Here is a 27,324-nt window from a genome sequence, read left to right on the forward strand (position 1 = left end):
CGTGTGCCATTTTGACGTCATTTTCATGCAACGCGTCCCATTATCGTCAGTGGGTTTCACTTTATGGCGATTTCCGCTTTACAGCGGGGGTCCGGAACGGAACCCGCCATATGAGCGGGGCCCTACTGTATGTATAGACAACTGCTCTCATGAACTGTTGTAATATTTAAGAAATTTATTCATGGAAAACATCGCTCCTGTGAGCAGGGATTTCTTCAATCCCAGAGTACCCTGCTTGGACAGGTTACTACAATCACACAGAGCAATTGACTGGTCCTGAAGTAGCAGAATTAGTTTTATAATAATTGCTGAGAAATTTCACAGAAATACAAGGTATTCATTAAGGGGTAATCACACACAGAACTTACACAAGGACTTCAGCTGGAAAAAGAAAAATCTTATTAGAACCAGAATTCCCCCTAAATTTGTAAGACCAAAATATTCTTATTATGCTTGTAAAACTGTTTCACAATAGCTTCCAGCCTTTCCCAACCTTTGGGTCCCTAGATGTTGTTGGACTACAACCCCCATCAGCCCCAGCCATCATGGCCAATGCTCAGGCATGATGGAATTGTAGTCTAGCAATATCTGGGGACCCAAAGGTTGGGAAAGGCTAGCTTAAACTATTGACTTATCTAATACTGACTGCTTGTTTTCTCCACAGTACTACTTGGAACCTCCGGCAAAATTGAATGAAGCTCTGGATAGATATGGATTGAAAACAGATGATTTCTTTGTTTTAAAGCATGGAGAATCACGAGACTTAAATATTAATGAAGATGGATTTGAATAAAAATAGAAAAATACAATTTCTTATGAGTTGCATCTGGAAAAAATTAAGGTTGATACCTTTTTGTAAAATTTTGAACAGGATTTTTAAGATTCAGGAGTTTAATTATCTTTGCATAACAGTCTTGTAAAATTGCAAGTTTTTAATAAATGAATGAAATAACAACTAGATGGCATTAACTTAGCTACAAATATCCTGTAAATAAGCAGCTTACATTGCCTGTGAAGTACATCTCTTCAAAACCACTAGAACTCATTGTCTGGCAATTAACTACTTAGGCTAGAATCCAGAAGACCCAGCAGGGCCTGTGCACCCAGTCCTCCTTAGCACAAGAGCCCTCACCATAGAACTGCTAAGTGCTTTAACACTCCCCTTTCCCCATCCCCTTAAAAAATTGGATTTCTAGATTTAAAAGTGGGAAAATAACGCTTGAAAAACAGAAGCCTTACATTCACATGAAGATTTACTGCACAGAGACCATATCCTCATGTCAGAGAAATCAAATTGTGAATAGAAATTGGTTTATCTAAGCCTGCTGTATAGGTGAGCAAAAATTTCCCACAGCAGTGGCCTTCAGCGCAGAGACTCATATGCACATTAGCTCACTGCATACATTGCTGTGCTTATGGGACCCCTTCTTGCATCATGGGGGTGGGTGCCCAGTCAAAGTACTCCATCCATTCCTCCAATCACCCGATCAGCAGGAATTTGGTAGGATTAGGACATTTTACCATTTTAGCTTCTATTGAAAATTATATGTGTGGGTTCATAGCTGACTACTAGATAACATCCTTGTACATGAATTAAAAGCACTTCCTTGGAAGGTCTCACTGAAATACCTTGAATTTTTGGTAACTAAGATCTGAACCTTCATTTACATACAATTCCCTATCCTACAAAGATGACACTTAAGACACTGTCTAAACCTGTGCATCTTTACTCTGGTATGAAGCCCACAGTAATAAAGCTTGCACTCTAGTATGTGTTTAGGTTAGTATATTTAAAGTGTAATCCTAACTATGACTACTCAGAAATAAGTCTTATTTAATTCAGTGGGACTTAACTGCCAGCTAAATGGGGTTAGGATTGCTGCTTTAGTTATTACTGTTTTAACAGAAGAAAAGATAACTGGGGCTTGCATCATTTTTGAATTAGGTTGTAATCTGAAGAACCAGCCAGTCTTAAATAGAATACTCCAGTTGAAAATACACTACCCTGCTAGAACCAACACAGTAGTCACACTAAAATGTGTTTGAGTATTGCAGCATAGTGTGAATCGTCTCAGCCCGTTATCTCCCTTGAGCAGATTAATCACTCTGAGGGTTTGCCCTGTGCCTTCATAGCTTTTGAAATTATAGATTTGTTGGAGTCTCCCAACACAATTAGGGCTAAAACACATTTTACTGAATGCTTGTACATTTTCATTTGCAAACGTAAGAGCCAAGTTTTAAAATTATATAATGAAATGTGCCTTTTAAGAGTTCTAACTACTAAAAAAATTCCTGTTTCTGTTGCTGCTGACCAATCCCTGTACATTTTGCATTGTGCTGTCACTGTAAAATTGTTCTGCCATAGGCCTGAATACTAATAGTATTTGAGAATAAGCAAATTGTTTTATATAACTGAAACCATCCATTTGTTCTCTGAAATCTCCTTAGCTTATTTTTTGTTTTTGTTCCTTGCTGTTAACTGAGTTCCTAAATGAATTGTCAGAATTATGTGAAAAACAGATTGATTATAAAAGTGAAAAAGCATGATACAAACTTGTTCAGCATTGTATAAACATGGCCAAACATACTTGTGTTAAACTACTAAAACTAATCTACAAAATAAAAGATTTCTCTTGCTCAGAAATTGTTACTTTACTGAATAATACTTTTTGAATTGTTATGTTAATATCACTTGGCTAATTATTTCTTGGAGAGCCAGTGTGGTATAGTAGTTAGAGTGTTGGACTAACCTGGGAGACCAGGGTTCGAATCCCCACACAGCCATGAAGCACACTGGGCGATCTTGGGCTGCCTCTCAGCCTCAGAGGAAGGCAATGGTAAAACTACCTCTGAATACCGCTTACCATGAAAACCCTATTCATAGGGTCGCCATAAGTCGGGATCGACTTGAAGGCAGTCCATTTCAATTATTTCTTATTCTGAGAGTCAATTTCATTTAACTGCATTCCTTTTTCTCTCCAAGTTATTTTTGTGCTTTATAAAATTTATCTCTAGGTACATAATGGTATTTCAATATATACTATTTGCAGTTTTACATCACTACAGAAATTTGTCTGTGGATACTCCTTTTTTTACAAAAAAACAAGTACAGCAGCACTTCTGTTTTTTGAAGTGTTACTTTACATTTTCTGCAGGTGTATGGGTCTGAGCTACTCTACACACAACTCCAACAAATGATGGCTTTGGACACACTGGTATTTTTATGCTTCTCACTCAATGGAGGTTGTTCAGAAGTTCATATGCAAGCTATTGGGCCACATAGGACACTCCTGGGAAAACAGAAGTTGAACAGACATTCTAGCTGATGCAGGTTTCTACAATTTCATTATAAAAACAGACTTAAGGGAAAACGTCACATATAAAAAGCACAGTATACTCATTACATAGAGAAAGTCTCAGTTTTATATTTCTGACTTCACATTTTATATTTCTGACTTTGTTTTTTATTTTAACTATTTTTCTGAAGGGTTAAAGTCTGTTTTAAGTACCAAAAAAATCCCAAAGTATATTTTCTTATATAATAAAATAGCGCGGGGCCTCCTGCTCAACAACAACCTGGCACGGGGCCTCCCGCTCAACAGCTGCTGCCATCGCGTCCTCCTCCTCCTGCTCCAGGGAAAGCCCAGGGCCCCGAGCCCAAGCTCCCGCAGCCGCCCCCCGACATAAACCAGCACCATAAGCCTGGGGAGCAGCAGCTGAGTGAGCCCGAGGACATGGAGAGGAAGACAACATTGAAACAGCAAACAGCTTCGCTGTAACAAATGCCTGTCACCTTTCTGTCTCTTGGGAGCTGCCGCCCCTGCTAACACCGCCTCCTCTTTCTTGGCAGTGCCGGTAATGATAATATTACTTGTTATTTAATTTTATTTGTTGTTATAATGTTATTTGTTATTTAATTTAATTTTTGTAAATTGTATTGCTTTTATTGTATTTTTATATTGTATTTTTATACTTGTGTTTATTTTTCTTTGTAAGCTGCCTTGAGGGCCTTTGACCAAAAGGCGAGGTATAAATAACATTTAATAATAAGAACATCCCTTTATGACTCATGAAATGTTTCACAACTGAGATGTAAGTCTTCTACCCTGTAAACTCAACTATCCATAGAATCTGATCCTCTTTGCAACAAAATTAACTGCCCTCCAGAGTTTTAAATTTAACTGGGAGTAGCAGATTCAGGTTAAACGAAAGGAAAATAATTAAGCACACAGTTTGATTATCTTAATGCTTGTTGCACCAGTATAAAAAGATGGTATGGGCAACAGCAAATGCCAACACATACAACATGGCATGCTCATAGTAAATGGTATCGCTATACCAGCTGTTTCTCATCCACTTCAATAGAGGTGGTAGTTTCACACCTCTATGAAGTTTTCTGCTCCTTATGTGTGGAAGCCCACACAAGTGCAAGATTAACAAAGTAGTATAGGATCAGATTATTATATATTATATATTGAGAATAATATTTATAAAAAATGTTTAATACTATCCACTCAAAATATCAAGGCAGTGTACAACAATATATACACAATAAAACATAAGACACCATAAAATAAGAATGGATGGCTCATCTTTTAAAAAAATAAACTGAATAAGCTTGTCACTATAAAAAAAGTTTTCAAAAGGGACATCTGCAAGTTAGTGAGGGTGCCTGCCGAATCTTTGCTGGAAGAGTATTCCACAGCACAAGACCAGCAACGCTAAATGCCCGACTTCTAAGTGAAGTTAGTCAGGCTTCTGAGACGTGGGAAGAGCTTCAAATCAGAACATGCAGAGAGTTATAAGGTATGGCCGAAACATTTCTACAGCAATTTAGCACTATAAATTGTATTCAACATAGCTGAACAATATTATCTAACGTTTCATGTGTATTCCACTATATACTGTAAAAAAAAGGTAAAGGTGTCCACACACTTATAGTGCGAGTCATTTCCGACTCTTAGGGTGACGTCTTGCGACGTTTACTAGGCAGTCCGTATATATGGGGTGGGTTTGCCAGTTCCTTCCCCCACTGTACATATATACTGTACATATATACATTTCCATCAGGGCTGGAAGCAGCATTATACATGTTTCTACTACTTTTCTTCCTTTACAGTGAATAGGCTATCTATACATTAGAGTTCCCACATTCATAAATAGTAAGTGTATCGGGTTCCTAGATCTGGACAACCTTCATACAAAAATTTGTATTTGAATATAGGGTTTAGCAATCTCCAGTTTCAGCACTGTTGCATTATCAGCTGTGCAACTTGCTCTTTTACTTCTGTGTCATGATGGTACAATAAAGATGCAAGTTTATGAGCACACTCTGTAGGATTCCCCCAGAGCACAGAAAAAATTGAATCTTCACTGTGATGATGAACCATAATATTCTTGTCTCTTTGCATATGCTTTGTTAAGTTTGTGGCAAACACCAGGACTCTGAGCAAAACTTCTTTGTTTATGCAGCTATCAAACAGAGATAACAGGAAGGGTGCCTAAAAGATTAAAATACACATACAAGAAGTGGTTATTAATGGTCTTGGAAAAAGTATTATAAGTAAATGGAATACCTTTTTTAAAAATCCACATCATACACCTTATAGCAAAGTAATTTTGAAGGCCTTAACAGTGTCAGAGCACAACTCAACTTGCATTTACTCCAGGCAGAGGGGAGGTAGATCTCCGGCTGGGTCACGGTTCAGCCACACTATACCAGCATAAGTCCCTCAGCCTGGCTCTGCTGAGACCAGCACAATGGAGCTGGCATAAGCTAGCGTAAGGCCCGAAAAAGGGGTGTGTTGGGAGGGGCTGAGGTGCGGGGACTTAGGCCACATTCAACTCATGTTCGGAGCATTCCTTCACATGCCAATTCAGGCTGGGAAAAAGGTCAGTCTAAGAAAATAAATACAATAGAAGTCAATGCTCAAGGCTTATGCCCTGGGAGGGATGTTTGAGACAGCAGGCTTTTACTTTCTGGTTCCTGCGTGCAGCTCCCAGCTGTCCCAGCGTTCAGCCAACCCAGAGGCTCCTGCATGACAATTAGGTGTGGCGGAACTTTACACCAGCTTCTCTTGCTCCAGCACGAGTTATGCTGGCTTGCTTTGCCGGGTTGTATCCAATGCTAGTTCTACTTGGAGTAAACCCATTGAAATTGATGGACATGACTAACTTAAATCAATTTCAATAAGTCTACTCTGAGCAGAACGAGCACTGGATACAACCCTTAACTGCTATATGCCAAGAATATCTTGGACTAGTTCAGACTGCACACTTCCTTTTCTATACAGTGGACTTTTGCTTGAGCCTGAAAAATTATGTGAACGCTAGAATATAATTGTCTGGAAAGTTTCCTTTCCCACTTCAAAAGCACAATGCTAGTTAGAAGGGTACGAATATTTTCATTCATCCAGTGCATTGATTTTTATGTATTTATATATTGGGAAGTACCACACTTCTATTTAGTACTTTAGGAAGCATTTGTGTTGATACATCTGTCTGCAATACAGATTGAAGAACATGATTTGTATTAATTTCACTGCTGCAGTAGTTGGTATATGCCTTCTTCAGGACTAGTGTAGAATCTGATGGTAAATATTCTAGTTGCAAGTCTTTCACTTTGATGAAGCCATGTTTTTAGAATAACTACTAAATTACTACAATTAATATTAAAAAGAAAGTAAGCTAAATCTACACTTATAGATATACTGCCTTGTATCAAACTTACAGCATTCTACGGGCATCAAGTTTCATGCAAAAAAGGCACTGTCAGAATTAGCCAACATGTCAAATCCTGAAGTTATCTGCATGGAGATTTGTTTTAAAACTTCAGAACATCTGCATGGTTTCATTGCTGAACAGGTAGAATACGTTACATCACTTTCATACTCCATCAGGGGCTCTAGAAATTTTCTACTACCCTCTGAACCTTCCTACACCAGTCCTACTCAAGTTTTGAGAACCATGCATCTTAGGGAATCTCCAGCTACTATCCAAGACTATTTCCTACCTCTGTTCACTCAGCTTTAAGCTTTTTAAAATCAAGATTATTCACACAATATTTGGAAGACACATATAAAGTAGCTTTACCTGAGCATTAAGAAGATGTTCAGTCATAGCTGGGTTTGCTGATAAATTCACAAGCACTTTAAGAACCTGAACCTATAATGTAGAAAAAAGTTAATTTTACTCATCTACTATGAAATTAAAACCATACCTAAAATAAGGAGGAAATACACTTATATCCTGCCTTTCCATAAGGTTTACCAGGCAACTTACAAACTGCAGGTTAAAAGATCATCAGAGAATATTCTAACTAATTTAGATCCTACTTTTCCTGGCAGTTCAAGATAATGATAGTAAAATCAATCTCTAAAAAAGTTACAAGAAAAAATAGCAAAATTTTATAAGCCACCTTTCTTGTAACAAGAATTTGCCCTTATTAGGAAACAAGTCCTACCAAGATAAAACGTCAATGGGGCTTATTTCTGAGTAAATTTGTACAAGATGGGCTATCAGTGTTGCACTCTCAGCAGCAATGCAAAGTTAATCTGAGCTACAAAATGTAAACTGACTCCAAAGCAGCAGGGTTGCTGATGGCATCCATTGTTTTCTGAGACCCTACCTTCTTCGCATCCATTCTTAACATTAAATTCATATTCATTTTTCAGAAGTATTCATAGAATTCTCAGAGCATCTTGCTTTCTTCTAATACTGAACAGTACATGCGTGTCTGTAATCCAAACAGCTAATGAATTCCACACTGTTCAAAACAAACTCTGTTATTGTCTTCGCATACATGGTAAAAATGCTGAGAATCAAAGAGTGCCATCTTGTGGTACTAATATGTTACTCTCTTAATTTACAAAAGAACATTGAATGGACTACAGTTAAGATATTTTCCTGTGAATGATTAGCGAGCAAATTGCTTTGGTGCTGTAGTTGAAACCATTTGTCTAATCATGGTTAAGATTTTTTCTGAGATGGCTGGGGGCTGGAGCTCAGAAAGGCTTACTGCCTTACTTTTCAAAAAGATGTGGGAAAATAAAATAAACATTTTCTACCCTCTTTATATTTATCTGCATGCCTAGTATTTATTTTCAAAGTAATTTTGACACAGCATACTAAAGAATCCTGCAGACCAGAAAAGCAGATTACTAAAGATTTTCCTCTTAACTCAAGATAGGACAGCATATAGTACCTGTATTCTTTCATTTCCTTCCAAAAGCAAATGAAGAAGGCATGGTATGGAATGAATCATCATATAGTGATAATAATTAGTAACAGACATATTGGTTACAAATCGAAGTGCAGCTAGCTGAAGCTCAGAGTTCAAGGGAGAAGAATCCATTTCCTCACAGACTTTGGAAATATGTATCTTAGGAAAGGAGGGAAACAACAAAAACATGATTATAACAAACCACTTCCAGTAATAATCCAGCTGTTACCAGAATGTACAATTTCAACAGCCTTGGTACACGGCCACGGATGGGGCAGAATGTACAGATCAAACAGCCTTGGTACACGGCCACGGATGGGGCAGAATGTACAGATCAAACAGCCTTGGTACACGGCCACGGATGGGGCAGAATGCACAGTTCCAAACAGGCTTTGCACACGGCCACGGATGGGGCAGAATGTACAGTTCCAACTAGGCTGGATACATGAAACAGCTTCAATAGTCAGCTTCAGGCAGCAGTTTGTGCTGAAGAACTTATAGCAGGATTATAGAGGTTCTGCTCTGCAGCATACACACAGAAACTGACAGAAAAGACAGAAACTGACAAAAAAGGCCTCCAACAGAATCCTTTACTATAGAAAGGACCAAACAGAAAGGGCGGGAAGAAAGGGGGAGGAACAAAATGGCGCCCGCGAAAAGAGTGGGAAAATTGGCCAATCAGAAAGGTTTGGGGTGATGAAGAAGCAATGGCGGTCACAGGGGAGCACCAGCGAGCTCAAAAAACGGTCTTAAAAAAAAAACGCTCTGGAGCCGCGGGGCTGAGAAGCGCGATCACGGCTTAGAGAGCGAGCCGGATCTCTACAGCCGCAGGACAGACTCAGCAAACGAGGGGAGAGGGGGGGATAAGGAGCCGCAGCCGCAGGCTCCGAAGGCAGTCGCGGCGAGATTTAAAATGCCGCAGAATGAGCCGGGGGAGGCGGGGCAGCCCCAACCAGAAAGGCACACTGAAAGTAAAAATAGCCGCAGCCGCAGGCTCTGGAGAAAAAACTAAGGGAGCTGCCGCGAAAATAGGCGGTGAGTTGAAAAAAGAGCGGCGGCACAAGGCAGATTGCTGCAGCCGCAAGCTCCTGGATTAAGTCTGCGTCCGCCAGCTGAGGAAGGGAGAACCGCAACCGCGGTCTCCCAGAATCACCGTTCGGCTAGGCAGGGAGCTGGAGCTGCAAGCTCCCGTAATAAGGCTGCGTCCACTGCCTTAGGAAGGGAGAACCGCAGCCGCGGTCTCCCAGTAAATAGCTAGGGACTGAGGGAAAAAAATAGACAAAAAGGGGATCCCCCTTAAGTACAAAGACAAACAAAGTACAGTCAGTCCCACAGACTCTAAAGTAAAAGACAGAGGGAAGGAAATAACGTGGAATACACACACAAAACCTCCACACCGTCACACAAGTACACAAAAAACTTATCTAGACGCTAAGCTATATATCCAACTTGCACGGACGAAGGCAAGAATGAACGGGAGAGTGGGAGGGGCCTGACACCCCTAGTCTTGACTTCAAAAACATTCTTGCCTTCGGACGATAGGTGGAGCTATAACCCGCTTGATGGCAGTCCTCCTATGGAAAATATGCATGGTTGTTGAACATAAGTTTTGAGAAATATATTAGATATGTTATTCTCGATATGAGGTATAGAGAATGATACTAATTTAAACTATTGGCAAAATATGTTAAGAATCCTTTAGTTAACAGCCTATTCTAAATTTATAGTTCTATCTTTTCTTCTCAGCTGTTTCAGGGGTATCCTTAATAGATGCAAGAGCAGTAACACCATCTATACCTACAGTTCTATGTCTCATCATGCCAATTCAAGGTACCATGAAATCTGAACACCCATTACTAAAATTGGCACGTCACATTTACTTACAACATACTGTTAATGGAACAGTATCAAAACTTAATGTATATTAATGTGGATTTGAGCAAGATTTTTTTGTTCATCATTAGCGGTCCTCTTAAGAGTCTCCTTGCCTTCTGTAGTCAGGCAGGTAGTATTAGAGAGAGGGCATTTTCAGTTGTGGGGCTCTGCATTTGGAACGCCCTTCTAAGGGAGGCTTACCTGGCATCAAATATTATGTCTTTCTGATGCCAGGAAAATACTTTATTTGCCCAGACCTTCCATCCTATCAACTAGCTGGTTTTAACCTGTTGATATTTTACTTTTACTGGTGGCTTTGCTGGTTGAAGATATAGTTATGCTCATTTTTGTTTTTAGTTTGAAATTGCTTATGATATTGACAGCTGTCCCTGCGAGTTCTAAACTGAAAAGCAGCATATACATATTTTAAGTAATAATTATAATAATAAATAGTATTTATCTCATCAATATCTTACATTAAGGGCAAAGTCAACATTACACTGAAGCCAATCAGAACACTCTCATTGATTTGAACATGTGAGATTGCACTAAAAATTCTTTATATAAATTTCATTATTTATTCACATAAATTGTCTTGTTACAGGGTTATTTTTACAGAGTTACCTTTATCTCCTCTTGATTTTTAATATTCATACTCAGGTTATTAAGAGCATTTAGTGCTTTTTCTTTAACTTTAGTGACAGGAACGGAAAGCATTTTTCCAACAACAGCAAGGCCACCTAAATTTCGAATGATATCCTACAAATTAAAAAAAAAAGCCATATGTTAATTTAATTTCTGGAGTAAAATAAAATGTATCTTCGTTGTAATGTGAATTCTGCCTGAATCAACAAAGAATGCAATTAAGCAGTCGGATTTTATTCCTTCCGATTTGTGAAAATAACTCTGTTCGTATTATCTACTATAAGGAAGGGAGCAAGAGTAGATATGAAGAGAGTCATTTAACCCCCTTTCCAACCTCTCCCAAATCACTCCTGTCCACCAGGTTACTCTCTCTCAATGGCACAGACGAAGGCAGAGAGATGCAAGTGCCTTCTGCACATGGGGCTCTTTGGATCATCCTTGTCAATTACTACTCTTTTCTCATGAAGATATAGCAAAGTACTCTCTCAACTCACTTTCCCATTTCCTCTACAAGGTCGATGCCCCCTTCAGATGACCTGTTTATTGAACATTCATCCTGATTTGCTTGCACAAAGCTTACGCAGAGGTTAAATTATAGCTGCTCTTAATTGAACATACATTCTAATTTGTTTGCAAGGCAGTTATGGCTGTGAACATACTGGTTGCATTTCCATTAGCCACACGTGGAGGGGGAACGGGTTGATCTGCTGATCAGTTGCAAAATCTCTTTGACGCTGAATTAAAAAAAACGCACTCAACTGATCCCACCAGAGTTTACAGTAAAAAGGGGCAAGGTTTCACTAGTATTGTGTACCCCCATTTTCAGAAGAGGAAGGTGGTGACGCACTGGAACCTGCAGAACAGTGAGTGTGTTTCTATCCTTAATAACAATGAGCATTTGTGCTGCATTCATCCTGATTTGCTTGTGGGATGTTTATATGTCTTCTTGTTAGTCATTGATTCACCTATACTTTTCAGTGCCCTTCCTTGTCACTTTCTGAAGTCCAAAAAGTCTGGAATTGATGCGCTACAGCAACAGAGCCCTAATTGTGCAAACCTAAAGTTCCTGTATGCGCTTGAATCCCTCCTGCAAAATAGTGACAGTCTGAAGGCAATCCTAGTGTTGAGATGGGGCAAGTTACTATGTATCTGCTTAGGATTCTGTCACTTGTGTAATTTAAGCTTCAGAAGTTGTGTATTATATCTGTCATAGAAAAATGTATGGTTAAGTATATGCTATATACGGCTGCATTAACAGAAGTATAGTTTCCAAATCATGTGAAGTATTAGTTCCCCTCTATTCAGCACGGGTTAGGCCTCATCTTGAATACTGCGTCCAGTTCTGGTCTCCAACTTCAAGAAGGATGCAGACAAACTGGAACAGGTTCAGAGGAGGGCAACGAGGATGATCTGGGGCTGGAAACAAAGCCCTATGAGGACAGACTGAAAGAACTGGGCATGTTTAGCCTGGAGAAGAGAAGACTGAGGGGAGATATGATAGCACTCTGCAAGTACATGAAAGGTTGTCACACAGAGGAGGGCTGGGATCTCTTCTCGATCGTCCGAGAGTGCAGGACACGGAATAATGGGCTCAAGTTGCAGGAAGCCAGATTTTGACTGGACATCAGGAAAAACTTCCTAACTATTACAGCGGTATGACAATGGAACCAATTACCTAGAGAGGTAGTGGGCTCTCCAACACTGCAGGCATTCAAGAGGCAGCTGGACAGCCACCTGTTGGGTATGCTTTTAATTTAGATTCCTGCATTGAGCAGGGGGTTGGACTTGATGGCCTTATAGGCCCCTTCCAACTCTACTATTCTATGATTCTATGATAAAATAGAAGCTAAGATAGCCCTTTTGTTTGTAGTAGGATACAGTAATGTTTTATTTTAAAGATTTATACCCCACCTTATGATCAGATTATCCTAATCTCAAAAAATAAATTACATTGTTTTACTTAGTTTTCACATAATTATTACTTGCTTGTCTTTTATATTTTTCTTTTCTTTATACATTGCTTATACTTAATGAAGAACAATACTAACCTGATTATTCGAGAATGCAGCACTGTTGCTCAGTGTAATCAAGACTTGCTCCTGAATTGAGGGATCTTTCGTAGATTCAAGTAAATTAATAAGATTCTGTATATGGTGTGCCTCCAGACCGTGGGCTGATTTTGAAAGATCCATGCCTGTTAATTTTAGAAATACAGCAAAATTTAACCATTTTTACAGTAGTAATTTAATTGGGAGGGGAAAGGAAAGAGAGGGGTTTGGAGCAGAGTAAGGGTGGGAAACCTTTTCCCCCTCAAGGGCTGAATTTCCTTTTGGGCAACCTTCTGGCCCTACCCACCATTGTCATGTGGCCCTCTGTGTACCTTCAGGGTTGTTTTGGATTACCAGAGATGAGATGCAGACAAGAGGTTTGCTTACAAAGAGTTAAAATTTATTGAGTAACTTACAGCATTCAGCCAAGTATTCCCAATAAAAGTGGATCAGTCCCACCGCTCTGCAGTAGCGGACGTCAGAGACTGAACACCCATACTGGGCACAGGTCATGGTTATATAGCATAAATCTTGGCACATATCATTGGCATACACATGAGGTTACATATATGATTAATGAGATTATACACTTTGAAGTAATATATTGCATATAATTGGCTGTTCTGACCTTTTCACAGAACACCTTCAAAGCAGACTAATTGCTAGAAAACTATAATATCTTTCCTGGAGCACCTTGACATCTTCTCTTGGCAAACTACATACCTACCATCTTTTATCTCCATATTTACTAACAAGCATGACCGTTACTTGACTCGTGTGTTAACAAGCAACAGCTGCACTATCTGCTCATTGACCGTCCTTTCGACCCATCCATTGTATCCTTGAACCTATGCCTATCAGGACTCTCTGAAGTCTAACAAGGTGCCTTCCAATATCATACTAGGCAAGCCAACTATAAACTGCCTACTAATAAACATATACTTGAACCTATGCCTAATTGGGCTCCTTTGATGCCTTTACACTTAACAAGATACATTCCCAGCATCATACTGGGCAAGCCATCATATCCTCATTAAAACACCTAGATTAGACTGCGGGTGGCTATGAGGTGATCTGACATACCCAAAGATGCTGGGGCCTGAAAGGGGAATGCAAGCCTCCAGGCTTTGCTAACAAATACATATTGAATATATATTAACTTAAGGCTATAACAGCTTGCTTTAGGCCTCTACTTGCTGGCTGGAAATACCAAATTGGTACAGGGTATACACCCTCAGAGGTAAATGCAGATGGAACAACAAATGTAAATTTTACCTTTATACAACAGGCTAGTTTTCTACATAGGCTCACACACCCTTCTCTATTTTCCATCCAGACAAACGAGAGGCATTATCAGAGTTCAAGGACACATTTCAGCAAGGCAAAAACACTCAGGGTGTAAAACAGGGCCAATGATGGGTGTGATCTGGGGAGAGTTCCAAGGGCCAGACAGGGAGGCATTGGCACTCAGGCTTGAAGTTCCCCACCCCTTTGAAGAATGTTAGCAACGGCCTATATATATATATATATATATATATACTGTATATACTTAGTAAATAGCCAACTAAAATAGTTACACAACTACTTTTTAAAATAACATTAGGTATTTTAAATCCCTCTTCTTTGGTTTTCATAGAATCGTAGAATAGTAGACTTGGAAGGGTACTATAAGACCATCGAGTCCAACCCTATGCTCAATGCAGGAATCCAACTTAATGCATACCCAACAGTAATTGGTTCCATTGTCGTACTGCTCTAACAGTTAGGAGGTTTTTCTTGATGTTCAGTTGAAATCTGGCTTCCTGCAACTTGAGCCCATTATTCCGTGTCCTGCACTCTGGGACAACCAAGAAGAGAACCTGAATGAGAACCTTCTCTTCTCAAGACTAATCATGCCCAGTTAGGGTTGCCAGGTTCTTGGCCTGAGACTGATCCTGTATCTTTAGGAGAAGAGAAAGTCAGCCAAGTGCAGGTGCTCTTGCAACCCTGTAATGAGAAAAACCACAAGGTGGAATTCTCCCTTCCCCCTGCCCAACTTTTAAAGATACAGAAGACCTCTTGGTTGCCAGGCCCAGCCTCCAAGAAGTCTTCTGTATCTTTAAAAATTGTGGAGGGGGGAAGGGAGTATTCTACCATGTGGTTTTTCCCATTACAGTGTTGCAAGAACACCTGTACTTGGCTGACTTTCTCTTCTCCTAAAGATACAGGATCAGTCTCAGGTCATGGACCTGGCAACCCTATGCCCAGTTCTGTCAGTCTCTCTTCATAAGGCTTTGTTTCCAGTCCCTGATCATTGTTGCCCTCCTCTGAACCTGTTCCAGTTTGTCTGCATCCTTCTTAAAGTGTGGTGTCTAGAACTGGATGCAGTACTCAAGATGAGAGTTAACCAGTGCCAAATAGAGAGGAACTAGTATTTCACACGATCTGGAGACGATACTTCTGTTAATCCAGCCTAAAATAGCATTTGCCTTTTTTGCAGCCACACTGTTAGCTCATATTCAGGTTGTGATCAACAACAATTCCAAGATCCTTTTCGCATGTAGTATTGCTGAACCAAGTATCCCCCATCTTATAACTGTACATTTGGTTGCTTTTTCCTAGGTGTAGAACTTTGCACTTATCCCTGTTCAATTTCATTCTGTTGTTTTCAGCCCAGTGCTCCAGTCTATCAAGTTCCCTTTGAAGTTTGATTCTGTCCTCCAGGGTATTAACTATCCCTCTGAGTTTTGTATCATGTGCAATTTTATATCATCTGCACCTCTTCATCCAAGTCATTAATAAAAATGTTGAAGAGCACTGGGCCCAGGACTAAGTCCTGTGGTATCCAGCTCATTACCTCCCCCCAGTTTGAGAAGGACCATTGATAAGCACTCTTTGAGTATAATTCTGTAGCCAGCTGTGGATCCACCTGATAGCTGTTCAATCCAGCCCACATTTAGCTAGCTTGCTAATCAGAATATCATGGGGCACTTTGTCAAAGGTTTTGCTGAAGTCAAGATATATTATGTCCACAGTATTCCCACAGTCTACCAGGGAGGTTACTCAAACAAAAAATGAAATAAGATTAGTCTGGCAGGATTTGTCCTTGACAAATCCATGTTAGCTTCTAGTAATCACTGCACTGTTTTCAAGGTGCTTACAGACTGACTGCTTTATAAACTGCTCCAGAATTTTCCCAGGGATTGATGTCAGGATAACTAGTCTGTACTTTCCAGGTTCCTCCTTTTTGCCTTTTTTGAAGATAGGGACACATTAGTCCTCCTCCAGTTGTCAGGCACTTCACCCATCCTCCCAGATTTTGCAAAAGTAATAGACAGCTGTTCCAACAGTTTTCACCCAATTCCTTCAATACTCTAGGATGCAGCCGTGGAGATTTGAACTAGTTCAAAATGATTAGGTATTCCTTGACCATTTATCTATCAATCTCAAACTGCAATCCTGCCCCTTCAACTTCATGTTTACCATGAGGATCAGGGATCCTCCTTTGGAAGAAGACTGAGCCAAAGTAGGAATTGAGCATATCTGCCTTTTCTTTGTCATCTGTTGCCATTTTGCCATCCTCATTGAGCTGTACCACTATGTCTGTTCTCTGTCTTTTACTATGGATGTAGCTAAAGAAAGCTTTTTTTTTGCTGCTTTTAGCATTCCTCACTAACCTCAGCTCATTCTCAGCTTTAACCTTCCTGAAATGCTATGCTGTCTGTACTCTTCCTTTGGGCCTGGCCTTACTTTCACTTCCTATATGTCCTTTTCCCCCCAGATCATCTCTAAGTTTTTTGTGAAGCTACACTGGCTTCTTATGCTGTCTTCCACCTTTTTTCCTTGTTCGCAATTGTACCTTTAGAATTTCCTTTTTTAGAAACTCCCACCTATCTTGGGCTCCTTTTCTCATTAAGGTGGCTTGCCAAATGTTCTGCATTTATTAAAATTGGCTTTCTTGAATTCCAGGGTACACATATGGCTACTCTCAGCTTTTGCTTCCTTTAAATTCAAGAGCCCAAGTACAACATTTTCACTTTCCTCCAGAGTTCCCATAACTGCCACTTCATCCATTAAGTCATCTCTATTGGTTAGAATCAAGTCAAGGATAGCTGATCCCCTAGTTCCTTCCTCCACCTTCTGTAGGAGAAAGTTATCAGGAATTTCTTGGAAGTGTCATGTTTGTCAGAATTTGTCTCCCAACCGATATCAGGATAACTGAAGTCCCCCGTTACTAGTACATCATGCCTCCTGGAAACAATGGCAATTTGCTTTTCAAAAGTTTCATCCTGGTCTTCTTCTTGATTGGGTGGTCGGTAGTAGACTCCAACAACCATGTTCCTTTTAAGCCTGTGGTGCCCTTTATGCTGTCACTCCATGAAATATTATTTTTATTTATTTAAAATATTTCTATCCCACCCTTCTACCCTATAACAGGGCACTCAGGGCGGCTTACAAAAATAAAATCAAACATGTACATAATAAAATTGTAAACAGTAAAATCACAAAAACATTAAAATAAATTAAAATACATAAAATACAATTAAAATACATAAAATCCAATATATATCTATACACACACACATATACATATATATAGGGATTGGTACTAAAGGGACTACAAAGGTAAAATTTAACGTAGAAGGCATAAAATAAGTGTCAGGCTCTACCTTCAGTCCCTCCCAAAGGCTCTCTAGAACAAGATTGTTTACAGAAGTCTCTGGAAAACCATCAGGGAGGGAGCAGAGTGAACTTCTTGGGGTAGAGTATTCCAAAGCTTGGGGACCACAGCTGAAAAAGCTCTCTCCCACGTCATTATACCCCAATGACAGTAAGTATGTTAGACATGAACATGATAGAGTCTATGTTAAAATACAGATACACTTTGGTGGCAGTGGGCAAATTCATCCCCAATGTCCCATCCACAAAATGGCAATGATAATGAAGTCCTATTTAACTGAATTTTTATGAAGCAAAATGAAATTATGCAATCTTCCCCACATCTCGGTTAGCAGCCGGGAGAGCCGAAGAGAGGCACGCTTTCTCCTTTCTCCTGTGACAAAGACCAAAACATTGTCTTCCAACTCCAAAACAGCACTTGCTTGCAGCTGGGAAGGGGCCTATAAAGGAACATTGCCCGAGGAGAGTGTAAGTTAAGAGTTTTTATTTAATTACACTCTGTCTTGGATGAGATTATAAAACGCCACTGAGCAGCCTTGAATATAAGATTGCAGCCGGGGAGTGGCGTAGTATCTGTTGGTCGTCTACAGCAGCTTAGAGCAGCTCAGAGCCGGGGTTGCTATTGAGAGCAACCAAAAACAACTCAGAAAGGAACATCATAGGAGTTAACCCACACTATAACTAAATCACTGTGGAACTAAGAAGAAAAAGACAAAAAGATATTTTAAGTTTATCATCTACTTTGACTGTTGAGCTGGTTCCACCCTGTTGGGTGAATACTGCTGATGAATGTTTGTGAGAGGCCCCTGTAGGCCATGCTTTGTTATCTATGATTCAGCAGTCTTGAGTGGAGGAGGACGCTGATTGAATATAGCCCAACAGGAGAGCTGATAGGCTGGTTAGGCTCGGGGCGCGGCTCGGGGCGGCTGGCGTGGAGTGGCGGTGGCGAGAGAGCGCCACACGGAGCGGCTGAGTGTGGAGTCCTGCCGGAGACATCCTGGCCTGGCGGTGGTGAGAGCATCGCTGGAGGAGGCATCCTGGCCTGGCGGTGGTGAGAGCACCGCTGGAGGAGGCATCCTGGCCTGGCGGTGGTGAGAGCACCGCTGGAGGAGGCATCCTGGCCTGGCGGTGGTGAGAGCATCGCTGGAGGAGACCAGGCTGTCATTACGGCCCGGCTGGCGGCGACGGCAGCAGCAGGAGAACGTTGTGAAGGACAGCACCTCCTGCAGACGCTGTGGTCGTGCCATCGCCTGTCGTTACCTGCTTGCATGCCGGTCCTGCCGCCAGTGGAGTGCTCGGGCACGGTGCTGCTCGTGTGGGCGTGGTGCCATCTGCTGCTGCTACTGAAGTGTTGTTATGCTGTTGTATGTTGGAAGAGGACTAATTTTAACGTTGGTTGTGTTGTGTACATGTGTGCATGGATTAGTGTGGTGTGAATGTTGTATGATTGGTTGTTTTGTGGTATGAAGGTATTGAATGATTGTTTATGTATATGTAGTCACATGATTGGAAGGACTGACTAACCCTACTGGACCTGATTACCCATCCCTTAATATTTTTTACAACATCTTTGACCTTTTCAACTGGGCTTGTTGATTGATTGCGGAGGAGATAGGGGCATGTGTAAACCAGGGAGGGAAGAGGAGGGAGGGGTTGGGGGCCAAAGTATAACAAGATTGGGCGGCAGGTGCTGGAATGGTGCTGGGGGCAGACCATGTCAACGGAGAGGAACAAGGGATAGATACATAATATCCATCCCTTGTTCCAGGTCTGTCCAGAACCAGAAGGAAGCTGGGGGACGCAGGATTCCTACTGACCTTCGACTGCTGATGTGTAATGCCAGGTCTGTAGCACAAAAAACATCTATCATTCATGATTTGATCTTGGATGAATGTGCAGACCTGGCATGTATTACGGAGACCTGGTTGGACGAAGCCTCAGCTTCTATTCTTGGGGCTGTGTGCCCACCAGGCTTCCGTTACGCACAGCAGCCGAGGGTTGGAAGGCGGGGAGGGGGAGTGGCAGTTAATTATCGAGAGTCGTTGTTCTTTGCCAGACCTCCCCTTCGTGGGACTAGCTTTGTTGATTGTATGTACTGGAGGTTGGGCTCGAAGGGCAGTTTAGGGATCCTACTCGTGTACCGCCCGCCCCGCTGCACGGCAGACTCCCTGGCCGAGGTGCTCGAGGTGATCTCAGACGTGCGAATGTTGTCCCCGGAGCTGTTAGTTCTGGGTGACTTTAACATACACGCTGAGACCACTCTCACTGGAGCTCCTCGGGATTTCCTGGAAACCATGGCTTCCTGGGAACTGCGCCTTAGTAATACTGAGCCCACCCATGTAGCCGGTCATACTCTTGACCTTGTATTTGTCCCGGGAGGGGAGGGTAGCGTGCTGAAGTTAGGGGCTAATTCTTTTACCCCTGTGTCATGGTCAGACCACTATCTGGTAAAGATGGATTTCTCGATGCCGCATGCCCTCCGCAGGGGTAAAGGTCCTATTAGAATGGTCCGTCCCAGGCGCCTGATGGATCCAGATGGTTTCCTGACAGCGCTTGGAGAATTGGAACCTGCTGAAGGTCGCCCGGTCGATGCCCCGGTGATGGAATGGAATGAGAGGATCACCGGGGCGTTAGACCGAGTGGCTCCGAAACGTCCTCTCCCCCTGAATAGAACTCAAGTAGCACCATGGTACACACCACGGTTGCGTACTTTGAGACAGGAGGTGAGACGACTAGAGCGCCGGTGGCGGAAGTCGCGCTCCGAAGATGTTCGGACACAGGTCAGAGCAGCAATAGCTGCCTACCAGGTGGCGGTAAGGGCAGCAAAGAGGGAATTCTTTGCTGCCTCTATTGCATCAGCTGAGTGCTGTCCCAGGAGGTTGTTCCAGGTGGTCCGAAGCCTGGTCGGTCCAGTTGCTCAGGAACCCTTGGAACAGTCTAAGGCCTCCTGTGACAAATTGGCAAAGCACTTTGCTGATAAAATCGAACACCTAAGGAGCTCGATTCCGTGCGCCGTGAATACAGTGAGTGAGCTAGAGTTAACCAGTTGCAAACCGGTCAAATGGGATCGATTCCGGCCTCTTCCTGCTGAGGATGTGGACAAGGTGCTCTCATCTGTAAAGCCTACCACTTGTCTAAATGACCCTTGCCCATCGTGGCTCCTTATGAGCTGCAAAGAGAGATTGGGTGAGGGGATCAAGGCAATGGTTAATGCATCCTTGCAAGAGGGTGTTATGCCACTAGCCCTCAAGGAGGCTATTATTAAACCCATCTTAAAGAAGTCCTCCTTGGATCCCCAGATTTTAAACAACTTCCGCCCAATTTCAAACTTACCATTCTTGGGCAAGGTCATTGAGAGAGTGGTGGCAAATCGGAGACTTCCGGGAAGGGTGACTTAGCCTGTGCCTGCTTTTGAGACGGGCTCCTGCCTCAAAAGAAGCTTATTCAGATATATCAGTCAGTTTTTTCTTTTTTTTTTGACTGATTAAACTTCTCCCGGGTAGGGAGAAACGAAGAGATTAACCTCAAAGCCTATTTTTGTTGGGACGACCAGATCTCATTAATTTATGGGACGAGGTCCAGCCGACGAAGGTGGGACGGATTTTCAACAGCAAGCTCTATCTGTTAAAGCGAACGTTCATCTTATCTTCTAAGAGAGAACGCACTAACAGGCAAGCACCCTTCTTTCTATATTTTTCTTTTACTTGACTTAAATTGTTGCTGTTTAAAAGAGATTTGCCAGATTGATCGGTTTTTGACATCTCACTGGGGAGCCGTAACTTCTCTCTGCTACGCACTAATTAATAGCTTATCTCTGTTTTTGTTGCAAAAAGCTGTCCTGGATTTGCATTCTAAAGATACACACAGAAGAGGGATTTCTATTCCAGATTTTTATTTTGAAAAATATTATACTGTTTTGAGACTACTCTCTTTTTGGTCTATTTTATTTTGACGAATCTGTTTCTTGACGATTGCCATTAATTGCTTCGATCCTGGGAACTGCATTTTGTTTACTTAACTATTGGAGAGATAAGGCTGTCTGCTCTGTTTATACTGTGATGTCACCAAGTTTGGAGTATTAACCCAATTGTTGCTGAAATAAGAAGTGGTTTTCCTATATTTTTCTTTTAAAATGGCAATTAAGAAAGTGGCTGAGAATCTGGAAATAACTATGTTTCAGAGAATAATGAATGAGATTGAGATAACGAAAATTGAATTGAGTAAAATGAAGCAGGAGATTAAAGATATAAGGGTCCCTGTGAGAGAGGTGACCCTGGAAGGGGTCCCTGTGAGAGAGGAGACCCCGGAGATTGGAATAGGGGTCCCTGTGAGAGAGGAGACCCTGGAGACTGGAATAGGGGTCCCTGTGAGAGAGGAGATCCCGGAGATTGGAACAAACGTGGAACAGGAACAAGATTTGGAGTCTATGGACTTTAGAAATAAAATCTATTGTTTGGAACTCAATGTTATCTCTGAAGAAATTAATGAAGACTCTAGAGATAAAGTTATCAATGGCATGGATTATCTTCTGGACTGGAATGATGTGATGGAGCCCAATATAGAGAAAATCTATGGAATTAACTGCAGCCATGTGACAATGGAAAAACTTTTAAGAGATGACCCAGTGTATTTTGAAGAAAAGAACAGAGATATGATTTTACAGCAGTATTTCAGCAACTTATTCAGAATGGATGGCAAGAAAATATTTGGGATAGAGGTAATTCCCATCAGACTCTTATTATATGACTATGGCTTTGACAGCAAGATTATTATGGAATACTGATAATGGAAGATTGGATATTGAAATTACTGGACTTAACAAGACTACTGAAGATGGAAGATGGAAAATGGAACTAATAGAGATAATAGAACAATGGCTACTGAAATTACTGAACCTAACAGATTCTGATGTGATGGATTAATTGAAATGTTTATTTTGACTATGGTTATGACAATAAGATTATCATAATTAGTAATGAGATGGATTAATCGATATGCTTATCTGGAAAAAAAAAATTGATAGATATATTTCTTAAAGAATTGAAACCTCTCTTTGACTTTTTGTGGAAAGAATAAAGTAATGTTTATGAGATTTGATGATTAAGTAAGATAACTACTGGAGGAAAGTGATTTTATAATATGACTTAAGAGACAGGATTGCTATATATTATAGACTTATAACTGATTTGATCTTTGACAAATGGGAAGTCAATATTTTACTCTTTATTTTTTATTTTTGTTTTTTTTTTTTTTCTTCTTTTCTTTTTTTCTTTTTGTTTAACTATTTTTGATTTTGTTTTTTGTCTTTGAATGTTTTATGATTTTGTCTTGTATGTTTTATGAAAATCTGAATAAAAATTATTGAAAAAAAAAAAAAAAAGAGAGAGTGGTGGCAAATCAGTTGCAGACACACTTGGATGAAACGGATTATCTAGATCCATACCAATCGGGTTTCAGGACTGGACATGGAACTGAAACAGCCTTGGTCACTCTGGTAGATGATATGAGGAGGGCACTGGATAGGGGAGAATTCACCTTCCTTGTCCTCCTGGATCTCTCAGCGGCTTTTGATACCGTCGACCACGGTATCCTTTTAGATCGCCTGGAGAGTTTGGGATTGGGAGGCACGGTTTTACGGTGGTTCCAGTCCTTTCTCTCTGATAGACGCCAACAGGTAGCATTGGGTGACGAGGTTTCAGACCCTTGGCCTCTCAATTGTGGTGTGCCACAGGGTTCTATCCTCTCTCCCATGCTATTTAACATCTATGTAAAGCCGCTGGGAGAGATCATCAGGAGATTTGGGCTGCAGTGTCACCAATATGCGGATGACACTCAGCTCTATCTCTCATTTAAATCTTCACCAGAGAGGGCTGTGGAGACCATGTCCAAGTGCCTGGAATCCGTGAGTGGATGGATGGGCAGGAACAGGTTGAAGTTGAACCCTGATAAGTCCGAGGTACTACTTGTGGGAGACAAGGGAGGGTTAGGAGATGTTGACCTGGTGTTTGGTGGGGTGAAGTTGCCCCTACAGGACCAGGTCCGCAGCCTCGGGGTTGTTCTTGATTCCAAGCTGTCCATGGAGGCTCAGATTTCGGCTGTGAGCCGGGCAGCTTGGTATCAATTACACCTTATACGTAGGCTGCAACCCTATCTCCCTGTTCAACAGCTCCCGCTCGTGGTGCATGCCCTGGTCACCTCTCGATTGGACTACTGTAATGCGCTCAACGTGGGGTTACCCTTGAAAACGACCCGGAAATTACAGCTTATACAGAATGCGGCAGTGCGCTTACTTACCAACAGCCGCCGACGGGATCACATCATGCCAGTGTTGTTTGACCTACACTGGCTGCCGGTTGTTTTCCGGGCCCGATTCAAGGTGTTGGTTTTAACCTTTAAAACCCTGTATGGTTTTGGCCCAGCTTACCTGAAAGAGCGCCTCCACCGCCACCAATTATGCCGCCCAACTAGATCAGCCACACAAGGCCTTCTCTCAATCCCTCCAACCAAAACAGCTAGGTTTGTGGGTACTAGGGAGAGGGCCTTTTCTGTGGTGGCCCCCACTCTCTGGAACTCCCTCCCATATGATCTTCGACATTTCCCTTCCCTAGATGTATTCCGCAAGGCCCTGAAGACGTGGCTATTCCAGCAAGCCTTTGAGGTCATTGGGTAAATCACCATGATTCTGTCATTTATTGTATGTTGTTATTATAATTGCTTTTATATGTATTGATGACTGTCCAGTATTTTACCTATTGTTATTAATGTGATTACATCTGTTATTATTGTATTTTATCTCTTTTAATGTACGTCGCCTAGAGTGGCTAATTGCCACATAGGCGACAAACAAATTAAATATTATTATTATTATTATTATTATTATTATTATCATCATCATCATCTCAGGATGTGTTCTGTAAACTTTGTTGTTGAATGTTTTACATTTCATTTCATGTCGTCATGAAACTGAGAGTCATACATTTCCTATGCATTTGTTCTCCTTCCTCCTAGGGCTGTGGGCTTGGATTCTTCCTTAGTTACACTGAATTTGTCCAATTGGCTCCAGATCACCTCTGATACACTGTGAAGAAAGGGGAGCGGAGAGGCATCTTTGAAACAGGGTTGTTTCTTATTAGGAGTTGTGCAAGATAAGAAACAACAACCGTGTTAACTAATAATTACCAATGTATGATGAATGGGTGTCTGAACAAAAAAGGTTCATTTAAAAAAATGAAAAAGTCTTTAAAGGAAAGAGGGACATGTAAAGCCTTTGGTCAGGCTAATTGTAGAGAGGTTTATGTGTCATTAGACGCATAATCTCTTGCACAATGAGCAATCCAAAAATGGAGTGCTAATCAGAAATATATTGTATGATGACGTGCACAATACATTTCTCCTTCTGCTCTTAGACTGCATGCCAAACTGCCTAGCAAGAATGATCCTCACCAGCAGGACAGGCCCTAGGAAAAATTATGGATAAAGTATTTTATATAAATATCACTTGAACCCTCTAGCTGGGAGTTTGGCACTGGAACAAGGTGCTAAAGGTTCATTATACCAGAATTTGTTATGTCTCTGATAAACTTACTTAAACCTGGCAAAGGAATATTGCAATTATCACAATAATTATGGAACGGCTATTGAAGTTGTGGCAAATTATGGAAATTGATTTATTGACTGTGTCAATAAAATGGTGCAGTTGGTCCAGTAACTTGACCTTTTAAAGTTGCTCCTTTTACCATTACCATCTCTAATGATGACCTCAAGTAGGGAGTGCCAACAGAAAAGAAAACACTAGCCACCAGATCAAAGTGTTTCCATTAGCCATACCTGGAGGGGGAAAGGGTTGATCTGCAGGTCAGTTGCAAAATCTGTTTGAAGCTGAATTAAAAACACACGCACTCAAACTGCTCCCAGGTTTTACAGTAAAAAGGGGTGGGGTTTGACTAGAGTCATGTGCCCCCATTTTCAGGACAGAGAGGTGGAGACACACTGGAACCAGCAAAACATAGTGCGTTTCTACCCCGAAAAAACTAGTTTCAGCACTCATGGGAGAACCTCAGTTGCAGAAGAACAGAGACATAAGGTGGCAACCCCTTCTCCCCCAAAAAAGGATACTTGGGTGAGGACCGTACATGATGAGGAGCCAAGGAAAATGTCATTTGGAAAAGAAAACCGGGGAGGGGAGTGGAATAGCCTCCTTGATCTCCAAACACCTTATAGTATCCTGCAGAAGGGCATGGCTGGTGGGAGCCCTAAAGGTGGGGGAACACGGCAATATTTTGTTACAGGTCTCATACGTGTATTAGAATTTTCACCAAACTGAAAAGGCATGATTTTGAGTAACCTATTAACTGGAAAATATATTTTAAAGGAAAACAGTTTCTGGCTTTCTTCCGATTGACCAAAGGCTTACCTTGCTGAAGACTTGCAGAATCATCCCGGACCATGCTAGAAATCACTGGAATCCCCGATACTTGCTGCAACAAGCTGCTCTCTGGGGCGGCCATCTGGCGTGCCCCACAAGAGACTGACGTTGGGCTAGATTCACGTTCTTCCTGAACATTTCCCTCTTTTGTTTCGGCTGCTGCTCCGTGATTTTTGCTTCTCCTGGAGGTCACTCGGTAAATACAGTAACAGACGCCAGCCCCAACCGCCAGCCCCACCAACCCTGTCCTTATCATCACAGACCCCCTGGAATCTCTCATATCAGACAGGAAAAACTTTCGACGGTCTTCGTTGTTCTGAAATCTGACAATCGGTGGCGGAAGAGCGAGGGGGAAGCGACCATTAACAACACGAAGGACCATGCTATGATGCTGCCTTGTGACGGGAAGTGAGTATGTGGGCGCCTCCTCTCGGTGCCCTGGAAGAACAGCGGTGGTTGGAAGAAGGGCTTCTCCACCTCCTTGCGGCGCAATCGACATTCCTAGCCTTCGCGCACTAAAACATTGCTATAGGCACCAAAATGTTACAAACAGCAGAACAGAACCAAACATGATCAGAATCAAGTAAGCGTAAAACCGTTTATGAAGACAGCTTTTAGCGTCCCCTAACGTTTAGAGTCGTTATCTTTTTAAATTGTTTTAATTTTTTAAATTGTGTTTTAAATTGTTTTTTAAAAGATGTGTCTTAAATTTGTGTATTTGTTTTTAATGTTTTTAGTTACTGTAAACCGCCCAGAGAGCTTCAGCTATGGGGCGGTATACAAATACAATAAATAAATAAATAAATATTTGTTCCGACTCTTGAACAAGTTGTGAGACGGGCAGAAATCAAACAGGTGCGGGGAGAAGTACAAGTCCGTAGGCTACACCGTCCATACATTTCCACGCAGCGAGCTACTCAAAGCTCCACCCACAAAGGGGCGCGAGCTCCCTATCAGCGGGGGATACCGTGCACAGCCAAAGCGGAAACCTGGTTGTCACCTGTCAGGTCAAGGCTGCGCGGCAGGCAGGAACTCAGCGGGCACAACCGGCTCGTTATTTTTTGTCTGCCATCGACCAGAAGTTAATAGAAGCAACGGCGGATGCTCTGCTCCGGGGGGCGACAGGCGGACATCTCTCTGAGACTTGGTGCAGCATGAATATGAACCGTGCGCACCCGTCAATCGAAGGCAGGGTTTGTTTCAACCGGTGGCATTTGCCGTTTTCTGGCTGGCAATTTACAAAGCTCCCTCATTCGCATTCTAACATTCCAGCAGAGCTTGGAAAAGTTACTTTTTTGAACTACAACTCCCATCAGCCCAGTCCAGTGGCCATGCTGGCTGGGGCTGATGGGAGTTGTAGTTCAAAAAAGTAACTTTTCCAAGCTCTGCATTCCAGAGGCAGCGGCTGACCAAAGCGCCCGTTGACCACGCAACGGGCGGGCTTGAGGGCA

General features: G+C 41.7%; 2 protein-coding genes across 5 annotated transcripts in view; one reads left to right on the forward strand and one right to left on the reverse strand.

The window, feature by feature from the left end:
* Nucleotides 1–2,629, forward strand: part of NAPEPLD (N-acyl phosphatidylethanolamine phospholipase D) — a 31,258-nt gene extending 28,629 nt beyond the window's left edge. For all 4 annotated transcript variants that reach the window (XM_061582085.1, XM_061582087.1, XM_061582088.1 and 1 more), the window contains one exon: nucleotides 665–2,629. In XM_061582085.1, coding sequence (XP_061438069.1) covers nucleotides 665–793 — 129 coding nt within the window. In that variant the 3' untranslated portion in view covers nucleotides 794–2,629. The remainder of the gene's footprint in view (nucleotides 1–664) is intronic.
* ARMC10 (armadillo repeat containing 10) lies at nucleotides 931–26,373 on the reverse strand. Its single transcript, XM_061582097.1, has 6 exons — nucleotides 25,862–26,373; nucleotides 12,790–12,935; nucleotides 10,721–10,855; nucleotides 8,204–8,380; nucleotides 7,093–7,164; nucleotides 931–5,501 (listed from the first exon to the last, which is right to left on the reverse strand). The coding sequence occupies exons 1-6, from the start codon at nucleotides 26,370–26,372 to the stop codon at nucleotides 5,244–5,246; spliced, it is 1,299 nt and encodes a 432-aa protein (XP_061438081.1). The 5' UTR covers nucleotide 26,373; the 3' UTR covers nucleotides 931–5,243.
* Nucleotides 26,374–27,324: the final 951 nt, after the last annotated feature.

This window comes from Rhineura floridana, chromosome 8, assembly GCF_030035675.1.
Source record: "Rhineura floridana isolate rRhiFlo1 chromosome 8, rRhiFlo1.hap2, whole genome shotgun sequence".
NCBI lineage: Eukaryota > Metazoa > Chordata > Lepidosauria > Squamata > Rhineuridae > Rhineura > Rhineura floridana.